Source organism: Abramis brama (genome assembly GCF_963993115.1).
Source record: "Abramis brama genome assembly, chromosome: 18".
In the NCBI taxonomy this organism is placed as follows: domain Eukaryota; kingdom Metazoa; phylum Chordata; class Actinopteri; order Cypriniformes; family Leuciscidae; genus Abramis; species Abramis brama.
The window spans coordinates 33,528,404-33,545,125 of NC_139980.1; the positions used below are offsets into that span (position 1 = coordinate 33,528,404).

General features: G+C 37.7%; 1 protein-coding gene across 1 annotated transcript; it reads right to left on the reverse strand.

The window, feature by feature from the left end:
- Window positions 1-122: 122 nt before the first annotated feature.
- On the reverse strand, window positions 123-15,241 carry slc35b2 (solute carrier family 35 member B2). The gene is made up of 5 exons (XM_084091878.1): window positions 15,003-15,241; window positions 12,228-12,418; window positions 7,864-8,024; window positions 5,754-6,032; window positions 123-3,276 (listed from the first exon to the last, which is right to left on the reverse strand). Exons 1-5 carry the CDS (start codon window positions 15,020-15,022, stop codon window positions 2,620-2,622), a joined length of 1,308 nt encoding a protein of 435 aa, XP_083948004.1. The 5' UTR covers window positions 15,023-15,241; the 3' UTR covers window positions 123-2,619.
- Between the last annotated feature and the right edge of the window lie 1,481 nt (window positions 15,242-16,722).

Sequence of the window (16,722 nt, forward strand, 5' to 3'; positions counted from 1 at the left end):
CCGACTCATACATCACGTGTGACATTTTTCAGTATCTTCCTCATCTGACCCGAAAAACCGCCACACAATCCTGTTCCACAAACAGGGTTCAGCAAAATAAAACCTCATCATTCACCCTCATGTCATTCGAAACTCGCATGACTTTATTTCTTCTGTGCATGGAACAACACAAAACAAAGGCAGAATAGTCAATACAATGAAAGCATGTAATGACCAGGTGTAAAAGACATCCATAAATGATGGTAACTTTATGAAAAAGAAATACGGGTTTGGTGCGACATGAGGGAAAGTAAATGACAATTTTAGTGCATAGATGAACATTGCCTATGATTATAATGTCATAATAAGGGCATGTGTTATAAAACTGCATGAATAACACACCTGACACGTCCGTCTTCATATAGTCACACCTGAAAAATTACTTCCTTCAAAAAAAAAAAAGTCCCGTTTCAGAGTGAATCTCGCAAAACCAGTCGAGAACCGGTTCAGCTCTTAATTAACCGCAAAATCAAAAGAAAAAAAATCTAATAAAGAAAACAAAGCCTATTTTTAAGACTATTATGTTTTTTTTTGCAGTGTACAAAATAAATAATATGTATGCATCATGATAGTATTTGTTGCATTGTAATAAATTCAATGAGTTATTATATTTGTGTGTATGTGAGTGAGTGAGTGAATGTGTGTGTGTGTAAATATGCAATTCTTCAAGAGATTCACAAGGACTGAGTGTCAATTTCAAAAACCCAAACTAGCCATATTTGACTATTTTAACAGTGTACTCAGTAAACGTTGTTGTTGTTGTTGTTTTGTCATTTAACAAACACCATCAATGCTTTTAAATGCTTCTACACAAAGCCAATTCCTCAGATTCCTCAAACAGGCACTGGTGGTTCACGGATGGCTGTGGTGGTTTGATATGACAGATACACCAATAACAACACTAGGGAGAAAACAAGCTGAGATATGAGATATTAAACTGCCAAATTAGTTATTGGCACCAATTAAAGCTGCACGATTTTGGATAAACTGAGAATCACTATTTTTTGGGGGAAAAAAATGATTCTGAACAGACAACTAAACAAAATAACATGTAATTTACTAGAAGTTCTAGCAAAATGTTAATGGCTGCATTCTAGCCTATTTTTAATTTTTATTTTATTTCAAATCGTTATTTTTTTTTTATCGGTTTGAGTGAATGATCAATGACTTCATCATTTGTCATTTAGGAATAAGATCACGTGAGTGTTTGAATCTAGATCGTGATCTTTTAACTATTAATCGTGCAGCGCTAGCACCAATAATGCGTTTTTTGTTGTTGATGATGTATTTTACAATAATCAGAATAAGGACTTTATCGCAGTGAGAGTTTTACAAGACACGAGCAAACCTCTGCACTCCCGTTTACATTCAATTGTAGCCTATTATTCTGGTATATGCTCAGAGGTGTGGTTATTTGTACCGCCATTCTTCACATTGCATTGCACATGATGAACTCACATTCAGTAGGTGTGTGTTCCTGGCCACTGTTTTAATCCACTTACGTCAAATGCAAAACATTTCTATGGACATACTGGATGTTATTCTGCGGCCGTGATGAACATACCGTAACGGACTTAAAGTTTACTTTGAAGTTGTGTTTAAAAGACGGCATCTATACGTCTGAAAACATATTCACACTTAGGTGCGGTAATAATGTGATCAAGGTGTTAACATGCCGGTTTATTGCGATTAAAATCGACGTACGCCACATAGTATGATGCGATTATGGTTACTACGATTATGAGCTTAATCTCATTAGTTTGATCAAAGTATTGCGTTTACACAAGGTAAAGTTTAATCGCAATATTGCCAAAATCGCATTATGAGTGTGCATGTAAACGAACATAGTCATTGAAGATGTTCAGTTTTATGATTCCTCGGTCGTATTTCACACAAAATCTTAATATTGCATCATGGTATTATGTTAATACAGTGACAGATATTGTATTGTATTAATAATAAAATATAAAAACAAACAAAAATAATTGGGGTTATATATATATATATAGACAAAAACTTTTGTTAGATGCGATTAATCGAGTTCCCAGCACTATAAATAATATTACTAACAATAATTCAAAAGGATTTGGACAGAAAATGTGAAGGTAAAAACAATTCTTAAAAAAACTCAGTGCTGTCGTGTGTTTATTACATTTTATTATTAAATCCTTTTTGTTTTCTATTTGTTTTTGTAGTGAAATATGACCCAGATATAATGAGAATAGATAGAGTAAGTAGACAAGTGGCACAGACACTCCCTAAAGCATCTCTACCGCAACAACATCTCGTATTCCTCTCCCCCCAACAACTTCTTACAGCAAACTTTAAATAGAAAAACTGAACGCATTTCAGTACCAAATTACAAAGATATCAAAGGCTCAGCACTCACTGAACAGTCTGCGTTCACTCGACGGCTCGTGAAGTCACACAGAAACACACGCGAGCCAAAACTCCCTTTGAAATTCATAATCCCTTTCTGTACCTTTTGACCTTACAAAATACAAACCCCACAGTTTTGCAGCAAACAATAAAGACGAGTTAAGCCACGAAAACGTGGCATCTGTACACACATCCGAACGACTAGACCTTCTGAACCGGCGTTGGCATCGCCCGTTTGCTGCTCTTCTTCATGCGACTGCGAGCGTAAACGCGAAGGAAAAGCGCGAGGAAGACGACGGCCATGCCGAAGCCGCCCACTATAGTGACAGCGTGACCGTAGAGAAAGCAAGACAGGAGGATTGCGAAAGCCTGTCGCAGAGTCATGATGATGGTGAAGATGGCGGCGCCGAATTGCGCAATGGTGTAGAAAATAAAAAGCTGGCCACACGCCGAGCACACGGAGAGCAGGACGGCGTGGAAAGCGAACTCGGAGTGACGCGACATGAACGCGAGCGAGTCGAAGAAGGCGCCCTGTTCCAGCAGAGAGCCGACCGTCAAGAGGCAGGAGAACAGATTCACGCCGAACATCATCTGCACCGACGACATCTTGTGCTTGAAGAGGTTGTCCTGCCAGTTGGAGGTGAAGCTGTCGAACACGATGTATCCTCCGAGGATGATGACGCCGGAGAAGGTGGTGACGGTGGACGGGTGTTTGCCGGTGGAGCTGGAGAGCAGGAACATGCTGACGCCCACTGAGATCAGCACCGCCGTGAAGTATTCCCAGTACTCGTAGCTCTTGTGCGAGACGATCTTGCCCATCAGCATCACGGGAATCACCTTAGAGGCCTTGGCCAACACCTGTGATGAAAACAACATGACGGATGACGAACAGAAGCACATTTGACAGGAAGCTGAGCTATCAATCACACTCCTGAGTACCTCCATTTCAAAGTCGAAAAAAGTCACCAGAAACTTATTAGGGATGCACCAATATGAAAATTTAGGCCGATACCGATAACCGATATATTGGCCGATAAATGTAAACACAAATTTTTATAGAATTTCTGAGAGCCTGATTACAAAAACAAAAGTCACACCACTAAAAGTCATGTCCCAAGAACACAATTATAATGATATTCTTATAATTTTATGTAGCCGATATTACAGATTTGTGCTGACATTTTTGTGTCAAATTATTGATTTATTTGGTAGGTAGCCATGTAATAAGCGGGATAATGTAGAGCGAGGCGGTTGTTATAGCGAATACAACCTTCGGGCTGATTCAAGACCCTGACGCAAATCAGCCTGTCGGGGTTGTATTCGCTATAACAACCACCTCGCTCTACATTATCCCTTACATAATGTCTATACCGATACCGATATAGTGGCCGATATATATCGTGCATCCCTAATTGATATGTTGGATGCACACGGCTAATAACCATAGGGGCTTTCGCACGGGGTAGTTCTAGGAACGAGCCACCAGGGTGATTCCCTGAGAACTAATGGTTCCCTTAGGAATATTTTCCTGGTTGCATTCGCATCGCCAGTAGGAACTCTGAAGTGACGTAAGCCGCGCTTGATGTTGAGACTTTTATTTTGACGGCGCTGAGAACGCCAGAGCTTGAGCTCACAGTCCTCGCATTCTCTGTGTTCATTAGTCCTGTCTAATACGTTATAAGCTAGAACTGTTATACATAGAAAGTAGACAGTAATGAAATGCCGTGTGGTTGATGTCCAGTGTTGCTGAGCAGAAATACATGATCATGTTTCGCTTGGTCCACTTTTCGCTTTAAAAGGTTAAGAGGATAGATCAGTCTATCACTGTTTTCCATGTTCGTAGAGTTAGGTTCTGGAGTAAATATAAAGGCCATAATCTGTGTTTTTACACAGGTTTTTTTTTTAAAATGGCGGATGCCGGTGTTTCGCATGCGTTCGGCCAACTAACGTCACAGATAGTTCCTATAGACCTTATGCGCTAGAGAAACGAGGTAATAGACTACATAAGGTCTATAATGCTAGTTTAGACCGACTCTGAAGTAGGAGAAGAATTAGTTCCTCCAAAAGGAGTTCCTAGAACTAAAATCTAGAACTAAAATCTTTCTTAGTTCCTGTGGTGCGAACACGCCCAAAACCGGGAACTTCCGCCAATAGTTCTAGGAACTATGAAAAGGCTCCTCCAGTTGCGAAAGCCTCTCATTATGATGATTATCGCACATCTACATGGTTTAAATTCTGTTTTAATCAATTACATTTTAAAAATGTGTTTAAATAAATTCACACTAAATGCACACTATTCAATGCATAATTTTAAATTCTTGGTATGAGTGAAACAAAATATTAAAGCAAGGATTCAAAATACAATTTTATTATGAAAAAAAAAGTCTCTGATATGATCAATTATTGTCTATGATCACAGATATATTGTGCATCCCTGTGATAGCATAGATTTATCATACACAGGAAAATATATGTTAAATATCTGCATTATTAGGGTGCATCTCACAAAAGCTGTCATTAACGTGTCCGGGTCATATTTAACTCTTTCCCCACCAGCGGTTTTGAAAAAAAGTTGCCAGCCAGCACCAGCATTTTTGATCATTTTTACAAAAAAAATCATGGCCCCCAGAATATTTGGTTGTATGAATATCTGAACAGCAATATATCAAAAGAAAGAACAAACAAAAAAGGCAGTTTTATTCTAGCTTCATGCATTCTTTATCAACACTTGACAAAAACACGTTTTTGTCAAAGACCACGTCTGGATCAGATTCAGAACGATGATCAAAACACAGATGGAGTAGATCGAGTCCATCAACACCCTCAAAGCCTCACAGCTCGTCCTGGGTCGACATTTCATTCATTAACATTAGGCAGTTTTGATTTATATGCTGTTTCATGTTGATGATCGCGTTATTTTACATATGCATATGATTACATATGATATCGCTTGTATCTGCTTCTTCTTCGCCTGTGTTTTGATCAGGAGATTCAGTATTCTTTCAGAAGGTGTGTAATAGCACCCCCTACCATATAACACGGAAAGCCGGAAATTTCCGTAAATGGCAGGGAAAGAGTTAATGTTAGTCTTTCTTCAGAAAAAAATCTAAAAATTTCAGCCGAGGAAGTTTAAAAAATTTGGTTGATATGAGGCAGAATGACCCAATAGTCAAATTAATAAATGCATTATGTAAATGAGAATTTAGGATAAGTGTGAAAAAATAATGCCAGTGAGAAACAGTACACCTCTAATGGAATACCTTTTCTTTTCCTTTTGCTTTTAGACTGACCACATGTTCATATACAGCTCATTTCCCCAGAATGCAGTGCTGTACCTGTGTGGGAAAGCTGATGTATTTGAGCGCCTCGTACTGGCACCAGCTGCTGAGGATGTTGGACAGCGAAGCGAAGGAGTACTTGTACATGGGCGCCCCGTGGCGGGGCTGTTTGAACAGGACACACCACAGGCCGGACACCGTCAAGGCCAGGATTCGGTTCATGAACACCAGAAACTGGGAATCTTTGAAGCGCTCGCCGCTGCCTTCAGCCTCTGTGGCGCCATATGAACGTGTCATCACTCGCTCCTGAAGAACGCCCCACGTCAGGTATGACGCCTGGATGATGCACAAAAAATATTATTGTGAACAGATGAAGACTATTAAAGGTGCATTGTGTAATATTTAGGAGGATCTGTTGACAGAAATGCAATATCATAAACATAACTATGTTTTCAGTGGTGTATAAAGACCTTACTTAATGAACCGTTATGTTTTTATTACCTTAGAATGAGCCATTTCTATCTACACACACCGCGGGTCCCCATACATCGACATGTTTCTACAGTGGCCCTGAACGGACAAACGCGTTTCGTCATGATGTTGTTCTTCGTAAAAAGAAGCTAGCTAAAGTCAGCGAATAAAACACTGACACAATGATGAACAGGTAACAATAATATTCGCAATAACATATCGTTTTACTGAATAATTAAGTAAACCTAATTTCTTAATTTATCTTTGTAAAGAAACCTCATTGCTTAACTGGCTACTCTCTGCTGTCTAAGACGACATCACTTCCTGTCGGCCAACGTAACTTCTGTTGGGTGCAATTCGCAACCTCACCACTAGATGCCGCTAAAAATCACACAGTGCACCTTAAACTTGTGCACTGGGGGTTGCATAGACTAGTTGACTTTAATGCTCTGCCTAAGGTTATGAATAAGCCGGCGTGTTCCAAAACAATAACAAAATTCGCATTTAGGAGCTATAAGCATTAAAAACTTAGTCTCTCACTTCCGCTAAAATGGATCACAGATTTTTATAACATCACCACGGACTTCAGTTTCTCATCACATCTTCTGTCCAATCAAATGCTCTCTAGAATCTAAAGCTCCGCCCCCTCTGCTATAAATACCACCTGGCCAAAGCGATGTGTGTTGGAGATGTGTGTTCGGTTGCTCAAACGCTCGAGTTTTATTCCATTTTCCAACTGTACGTTGGTTAAGATTAAAATGGCTAGAATTTATTCACACCTCTACTATTGAATCCAACGTATCATCAGCGCTCGGATTCGCTTCCATGGTGCTGTCAAGTACGACTTGCAGTCTGTGAGGGAAACTAAACGCTATTGGCTATTTGAAAAGGGGGAGGAGCCATTCAATATCTCCTGCTGCGCGTTCCAAGGCACTTCAGTGGGCCTTTAAGCTTGACGTTGACTAGTTGCTGATCATGGCCTATAGAGGGCGCAACAGGATAACAAATGTTTGAAGTCCACTTTTACGCTCTGTTTCCAACAGTTAAAATGACAAATACATGCATACTCCGAGAGCACTCCACAAGATATGTTTGATTATACCATCATAAGTTAATCGCCGTTCTAAACTAATGTGCTGCTGCACTGTAACACACACACACACACACACACACGGAAGCGCGCACAGAAACATTCAGAAGCGCAGAAATGTATTGTCAACTGTTCTATGATTTATCAATAAAATAGCTTAGAAACTGAAAAAATCTAGCATATATTTCTTAGCAACTAAAACCCACAGCTTCACTATTAGTAGAGAGACGCTGCCAGGTAGTGTTAATTAACACACAATCGCTCTCTCACTAATGCATTCATATAAATGTAATCTTCACTGTGTCTTTACTTTATCTGGATCTAATTTAGAACAAGCAGAAATCTGTGAGAAATGCACTGATAAAAATAAGCTGTTATGTCATATGCCATAGCTGTGCACAAGGCAACCTGCGTTCGAGTCTCCGCTCGAGGTTCAGGCTTATTTGTTTATTAATGACGTCATCAGCGAGTAGTTGACGTCGACTCGACTTTCAGCACATAAATGTTGACTTAAGAATCTGAAGTCATTCAACCCCCTATTATGCACAATTGCACACAGTTAAGTTCAGTGTGGCGTTAAATTGCCATGTAACACAGGGACATTACCTGGAGTCCAGCGGCACAGAAGATCAATCTGACGGCCTGTCGAGCTGATGAACTGGATTCAGAGTCGTTTCTGGCCGCCGGTGAAACATCATCCAGCAGTCCAGTTTTAGACTCATTCCCAAACACACACGTCTTTATGAGAGGAAAACAAAGCCCACGGCCTACAGAAACATGAGCAGTGTGTAGAATCAGGTTTATCAAGTACATTCTGTAAACAGTCAGTTTTCCAAGTCAACAAGAGTTGTTGTTGCAACATTCATGCATACATTAAATTGTCTAGACTACTGAAAGCTATGTTGAAATACAAATTTACATAGGATGGAACATGGTAATGAAAAACTAAATATGACCATTTTGGTGCAAGCAACTTTGTATAAAATTATAAGTGGGGAAAAAAAATAAAAAAATTGGTAACACTTTACAACAAGGTCCTATTTGTTTAAGCATTAACTAAAATTAAAGGGACATTTTTCAAAGTCTTGATGTTGTTTTTGGGCTCCAGAACAGATTTTCATGCTTTCCCCATATTAGCCCCTATAACATTGTTGCAGCTCCTCTCTTCCCAGTCTGTCAGTAACACTCTGTTTAGTTCCTGTCTCTATGAAGCCCCTCCTTCTGAAAAGCACACTGTGCTCTGATTGGTCGGCTGGATCAGTGTGTTGTGATTGGCCAAGCGCTCCAAGCGTGTTTGGGAAATGTCCCGCCCCTTATCATAACCGTCAGTTTCAACACACCGGGTGCACACTGTGCGACTTATTGTAGTCCTTTACGATTGTCTTGTCAGACTGTGCGAACGTGATCATCGCTGTAAGCCAAGTCACACTGTAAGATCTCAGTTGTCATTAATGTCAGACTGTAGCTAAAGTAAAAACGGACACACAAGAAAACTAGTCCGGAGTTTTACATCATCAATCAATGACATGTTCGGTGAATGTGAGCTGCAATACACGCGGGATTAAAATGGTGGCTACAAAGGAATCTCTTTTGTTTATTTTTGGTCATGGCTTGTCTTGAAAAGACAATTTGACTGTCGTCGTAGGAGAGTCACACTGCAGGACTGTGAGGCAAATCTTCTGACACTGCCAGAATTTTGTCTGAGGTAAAATTTGATCGCAACGGTCATTAATTGGCTGTCGGTGAACATGTCAAACTAACGATCAAAGACTTCAAATTTTAGCCAAGGATCAGAGGAATCTTTTAGGATTTGCTACATTTGTCTCAGACGGCCAAATCATGGCCAAAATCGCACTTAAAGGAGTAGTTCACTTTCAAATAAAATGTCCTGATAATTTACTCACCCCCATGTCATCCAAGATGTCCATGTCTTTCTTTCTTCAGTCAAATAGAAATTAAGGTTTTTGAGGAAAACATTCCAGGATTTTTCTCCATACAATGGATTTCAATGGCAACCAATGGTTTGAAGGTTCAAATTTCAGTTTCAGTGCAGCTTCAAAGTCTCTAGACGATCCCAGTCGAGAAATAAAGGTCTTATCTAGACAAACGATCGGTCATTTTCTAAAAAAATATATAAAATTTATATACTTTTTAAAGTATCAAAAATCTCTGGATGCACCACGCATTACATCATCACGTTGGAAAAGGTCACGCGTGACGAAGTCGGAAGTACCGACCCAGTGTTTACAGGTTTGGAGTAGGAGAACCGTTCAAAGTTATTGTATGTTGAATGACACATATTTATGTGTATTTGTGTCAGTTTATTGTTTAAAACGGTCCTTACGTGTGCATATCCTGGATGTTTAACGATGTCACGCATGACCTTTCCAACCATTGAAGTCCATTATATGGAGAAAAATCCTGGAATGTTTTCCTCAAAAACCTTCATTTCTTTTCGTCTGAAGAAAGAAAGACATGGACATCTTGGATGACATGGGGAGAGTAAATTATCAGGAAATTTTTATTTGAAAGTGAAATAATCCTTTAACTCAACCAGGCCCCGTCCTTTTATTCTGCGTATTAATTATTTAAATGAGGAATATTGTGAATATTGTGTTTACAAATGGAACCTTATTTATGGAAGTAAAATAATGTCAAATGTTTTTGAAATAAAAAGCCTGTTGAATTGCACTACTTGAAAAAAATAGGCATTGCATTAACCATGCTTGCATTTTAATGCATTGTATTTTTAGGGCTTGCATTTTTATGGGCTGAAATTCAGCATGGTTGAATATTTAAGCTTTAAATATTTCAATTAAAAACATTTCAAACACCTTTTCATTATTAAAAATTCAATAATCCATATTCATCTTTCATATTTCACTTCCAAAATATTCAAACTGTTTAAAAATACAACCAATAATATTCAACAGGCAATTTTCGGTCCATTTTATTTCGCTTTGCAAATTCGCTTCCACAAATTCAGTGGTTCAAATTCGACAGTAAATTCAACATTGACGTCCAGGAACTGCAGGAAAAGCAATAGATTACCGAGCATACTCTCCATCTGCTGTTAGTCAACCTCACCATCAGATGGTGCAAAAGTGCGTGTTGTTGACGAAGACCAGCAAAATTAGAGCAAGTCATTCATTCATAAAACTCATTTACAGCAATGTAAGTGCATTTGTGATTATTATGACGGCTGTTTTATGTTAAATTCAGTGCCTTCACGGTTACTTTTCCTGTGTAGCCTACATGCATCTTTCTCTACTGTGAACGAGATTATAATGTTATTCCCCGATGCGGATGTACAGATCCAATGTTACATTTTTGAGGTTGACATATTTCTCTTGGTTGTTTAGTTGCCTTAACTTTATATTGTGGCGATGTGCTGCATGCACGCTATTAGGGTTTCCCTCAATACTTCAGGATTCCCCTGCTGGACATATACAACGCTTAACGTGGCTTAATGGACTACAGTGATGTAAAAGACCAAACTCGCAGGCAAGCAGATGGACTCAGAATAACGCGCAAAGCTGAGCGTTTCCCAGTGATAGACTGGCATAAAGATGGCTTGATGTTGGACATTCGCACATTTAGGGACCGTCTCTAAAGTGTATACGACTTTGGTATACACGTTTCTAACTCCGATAGCATTTGAATAGAACGACTTACAGTCATAAAACCAACTGTAAAGTGTTCATGTAGTGTCAGGCATAATGCGCACCCTTTGGATTTTTGATATTTATTCAAATAAATTTAAGTTTGCTATTGAAGTTAGAAACATGTATGCCAATGTTGTATGCAACTTTAGAGACGGTCCCTAAATGTGCGAATGTCCAATGTCAAGCCAATTTTACATTTAGTCATTTAGCAGACGCTTTACCAAAGTGATTTACAGTTAAATTAACAATAGGACAACAATATGCAAGTGCTATGACAGTTTAAGCTAATGCAATACACGTAGGCATACTATATATAGTATATCAGTATGTATATCACCAGTAGACTTATATGTATATCGCCAGTATATCACGAAACGCTCAGCATGAAACTTTGCGCGTCAAGTTCATATTCTGAGTCCATGCTTGCCTGTAGCCTATATAGTAGCCTACAGCCTACTTCCCCAATAAGGTGCAAGATTGATCTTTCATATCACTGTATTAGTACATTAAGCTACGTTAAGCGTTTTGTCCCAACTGAAGGGGAATCCTTGAGTATGAGGTATTGAGGGAAACCGATTATAATCCTGTTCATGGAAGAGAAAGCTGATGACATGTAGAATACACAGGGAAAGTAACAATGAAGTTATTGAATAAAACATAAACACACAGCTTTTGTGTGTTTATCATCTTTTCCGCACATACTGACACAGATAATCATTTCCATTTTATGAATGAATGTCTTCGTCAACAACAAGCGCTTTTGCACCATCTGATGGTGAGGTTGACTAACAGCAGATGGAGAGTATGCTCGGTAATCTATTGCTTTTCCTGCAGTTCCTGGACGTCAATGTTGAATTTACTGTCGAATTTGAACCACTGAATTTGTGGAAGCGAATTTTGCAAAGCGAAATAAAAATTGCCTGTTGAATATTATTGGTTGTATTTTCAAACAGTTTGAATATTTTGGAAGTGAAATATGAAAGGTGAATATGGATTATTGAATTTTTAATAATGAAAAGGTGTTTGAAATGTTTTTAATTGAAATATTCACAGCTTAAATATTCAACCATGTTGAATTTCAGCCCATAAAAATGCAAGCCCTAAAAATACAATGCATTAAAATGCAAGCATGGTTAATGCAATGCCTATTTTTTTTCAAGTAGTGCAATTCAATAGGCTTTTTATTTCAAAAACATTTGACATTATTTTACTTCCATACTTATTCTAAAGTGATACCAAATGATTTTTACAAAAATGCAGTACATGACTACACAAGAACGAAACAGTTGAGAAATTCCAACGAACCGGTTTCCAGATAATTGACTCGTTTGAAGTAGCAGATTAGGAAATATCCAGGGATGATGATGGTGGCGTATCCCAAAACATTGAGGAACAAGCGGAAGAGCCACACGTCCTGCCAGCCGCCCAGCAGAGAAACATCTTCGGCATCCGCTCGCACAGTCGGCAGAACACACAGCGCCGCACACACACACAAACTGAAGGGAAGAGAGGTGGAGAAGATTAGAAAATTTTTTATGCATTTCCCTTTGAAGACAGGAGTCTGAAGCGAAGCGATGCGTTTGTGTAAGAAAAATATCCATATTTAAAACTTTATAAAGTCAAATAACTAGCTTCCGGCCAAACGAACATACGATTCGACTTAAGACTTTTATGATGGATAGATGCACTTTTATGATGGATAGATGCACTTTTATGATGGATAGATGCACTTTTATGATGGATAGATGCACTTTCATCATGGATAGATGCACTTTTATGATGGATAGATGCACTTTTATCATGAATAGATGCACTTTTATCATGGATAGATGCACTTTCATCATGGATAGATGCACTTTCATCATGGATAGATGCACTTTTATGATGGATAGATGCACTTATATGATGGATAGATGCACTTTCATCATGGATAGATGCACTTTTATGATGGATAGATGCACTTTCATGATGGATAGATGCACTTTCATGATGGATAGATGCACTTTCATCATGGATAGATGCACTTTCATCATGGATAGATGCACTTTCATCATGGATAGATGCACTTTCATCATGGATAGATGCACTTTTATCATGGATAGATGCACTTTTATGATGGATAGATGCACTTTCATCATGGATAGATGCACTTTCATCATGGATAGATGCACTTATCATGGATAGATGCACTTTTATCATGGATAGATGCACTTTCATCATGGATAGATGCACTTTCATCATGGATAGATGCACTTTCATCATGGATAGATGCACTTTCATCATGGATAGATGCACTTTTATGATGGATAGATGCACTTATATGATGGATAGATGCACTTTCATCATGGATAGATGCACTTTTATGATGGATAGATGCACTTTTATGATGATAGATGCACTTTCATGATGGATAGATGCACTTTTATGATGGATAGATGCACTTTTATGATGGATAGATGCACTTTCATCATGGATATGATGCGCTTTGATGGACTTCAAAACAGAAACGGCAATTCACTGCCATTATAAAGCTTGGAAGAGCCAGGACATTTTTTTAAATAACTCTGATTGTATTCGTCTGAAAGAAGAATGTCACATACACCTCGGATGGCTTCAGAGTGAGTAAATTATGAGGGCTAATTTTCATTTTAGGGTGAACTATGCCTTTAAAGACAGGAGTCTGCAAGAACACCGAAACGTCACATATGTGCAAACTGGTCGAAATGCAACACAGGAATCTTTTGGAAAAGAAATCAAGTGTAACTTTTCTCCATAATTTTGTGTGTGCGTGTCTTTTGGGCATTTCTGGAATTCAGCAGGTCTCGTCCCAGGAGTCTGATCCCAGTCCAACAGAAGGTCTTTGTGCACAGAGCTGGACTGCAGGATCGACACACACTAACCTCTATTCAAACCCTGCAGTGTTACCTGACACCACAGATTACTGCACGATTAGAAGAACTGGAGAACGCTTCATTACAGACGGAATGCGTCCCAGTGTAAATTCAGAGCATTGTAATTAAGAGGCTTCACGAAGGCGTTTATGCTAAGAGTCTCGGAAAGAATACAGTCAATAAACAGTTTCCACACCTTCTGACCTGTGAATTTCTATTTTAGAATAACATTTTCCAGCAGGTAAATAGCGTACAGTACCGGTCAAAAGTTTGGTTCCACAAAAAATGTTAAGCAGCTCAACGATTTCCATTATTGATAATAAATCAGCATATTAGAATGATTTCTGAAGGATCATGTGACACTGAAGACTGGAGTAATGATGCTGGAAATTCAGCTTTGCATCACAAAAATAAATTAGATTTTAAAGTATATTCAAATAAAATACATTTATTTTAAATTGTAATAATATTACTGTTTTTTCTGTATTTTTGATGAAATAAATGCAGGCTTGATGAGCATAAGAGAAAAAAAAATCTAAAATATTCTTTCAAAAATATCAAAAATAATAATGTTTCCAAACTTTGACCGGAACTTATGCATGTGTGTGTATGTATGTATGTATGTATGTATATATATATATATATATATATATATATATATATATATATATATATGCTACTGGAATAATGCCCATCAAGGCTGCATTTATTTGAGCCACAATAGTAAAACCAGTAATATTGTGAAATATTCTTAAGATTTAAAATAACAGTTGTCTTCAAATGTAATTTATTCCTGTGATCAAAGCTGAAAGTTCAGCATCATTACTCCAGTCTTCAGTGTCACATGATCCTTCAGAAATCATTCTAATATGCTGATTTGATACTCAATTATGAATATTGTTTCTTATCAAAGTTGAACAGTTTTTGCTGCTTCATATTACATTGGAAACAGCGGTGATACAGTTTTTTCATGATTGACTGATGAATAGAAAGCTCAAAAGAACAGCATTTATTTGAAGGCAGCCAGAAACACAAGTAAACATTGATCAAAGCAGACAAGACATGTGGATTCTTTCAATTCGGAAGATTCTAAATATGACGTGTTACACGCAAATGTTACAGTGTTGCATTAGAAGTGACTGTGACGTCAGATATAGAACATTTAAATGTTATTGTGATGTTTCAGTACCTCCATGGAAACAGAGGCATTTTCCAGCAGCCGCCGCTCCGCCTGTTCAAAACTCCCTAAAACAGCCGCTGAGAGTCTCCAAACGAGCTCCTGCGCGGGTCATGTATCGATAAAGCCTTGTACCTGTGATTAAACAATCAACATCCAGGATCCGGACAAATCCCGTGCGTTTCTGACCTGAAACTTCTCGGCCTGCTTCACTCATGAGTTCATTTGTACTGACGTGTTAACACTAACACACACTGCACCGCTTCCGGTTGCGAAAGGAGACACACCTTCACATGTCCGTGTATTTTCCACTTAGATGTTGTGTTATGTGGCTTCGGTAAATATTTGAATGTTTTATTGTTTAACAGACGTGTTGACATTTGAGAGAGTGAAATGTCCTTGTGTTTCGTGGGCGGGGGGTTCATTCATTATTCTTTAGGAAGGACTTTTATTTTGAATTTTATTCTGAAGTCACGCGTCACTTCAAACTTATACAGGGATCATGAACATAATCATAGCTGCTTCTCTGTGATGTTAAAATATTTTATTACATTGAATTAGAATATTGAGGAAACAATTCCAAAATATAAAAAAATACAGTTAAATATATATTTATAAAAAATGTTACAATAGTGCAATTTTTATTGCATGTTGTAACATCACTGGTTAATGGAAGTTAAATATATAGAATAGAAATTAACAAATATTAAAAATAACAAATTATGTATTAGAAGATAGAAAATTGACTAGATACTCATTTAGTTTTAGCTGCTTTCCCATTGTCTATATTATTTATTATTATTTATTATTTCTAAGCTATTTTTCCTCAATACTCATATAATTTCATATTGGAAAAAAATTATATCTTTAAGTATCAGATACTGTAAAATATATATTCATTAATTCTGCACAAAAAAAAAGTTATAACTAAATCTTTAGGTAACAATATCCAATCAGGTTTCATTTGTTAACATCAGTTAAGTACATTAGTTAACATGAACTAACAATTAATAATTTAATTTTAAATAATTAACTCTGGTCCATAACACTTAACCCAAAGCATTAACAAAAAAATGTATGAATACTGAATAAAGAAATGTATTGCTCATTGTTAATTAATTTGTGAAATAATGGGACCTTATTTTGCTATTGCAATTGTACAGTAAAGAAAAAAAAGGAAATGTACTTGTTTTACTAGAAGTAGAAACGAGTCTTAACCTGTCTTCTATGGTGTGGTTTACGTGAATGAGATATATTTGTGGCGAGTATGAGGAAGAGTGATGTGGCACATGATGGAAAAACACACATTTACAGGAACTTGTTTTTGTGTGTTCTGGTCATTGATGTTTCCCTTATCGACACGCTTGATAACAGCAGCACATTTTCCTTCTTAATCCAAAGCATGAATCTGTCTCCACCAGTGTCTGTTTGGTTTGTATTAGACGTAGTGTTTGACACTGAAAACCAGAATAACATGGTTGTGAAGTAAACAAGAAAGTTTATCATTTGCATGTGTTTCTAAGTCTTGGCAGTTTAAATATTCAAGTTATTTGAAACCATTCAAGCACCAGAAGATGCAAAATAAAACTCAATTCTGTACTCGCACGCCATTATCTGTTCCTCTTTCGTGTCTCCTTGCACTTGCACAGACACATTCACACAAAATTATCTCAGAATAACTATATAGTCAAGTATTCTTTTAAACATGTAAAGTGAACGTAAACAGAAAGAA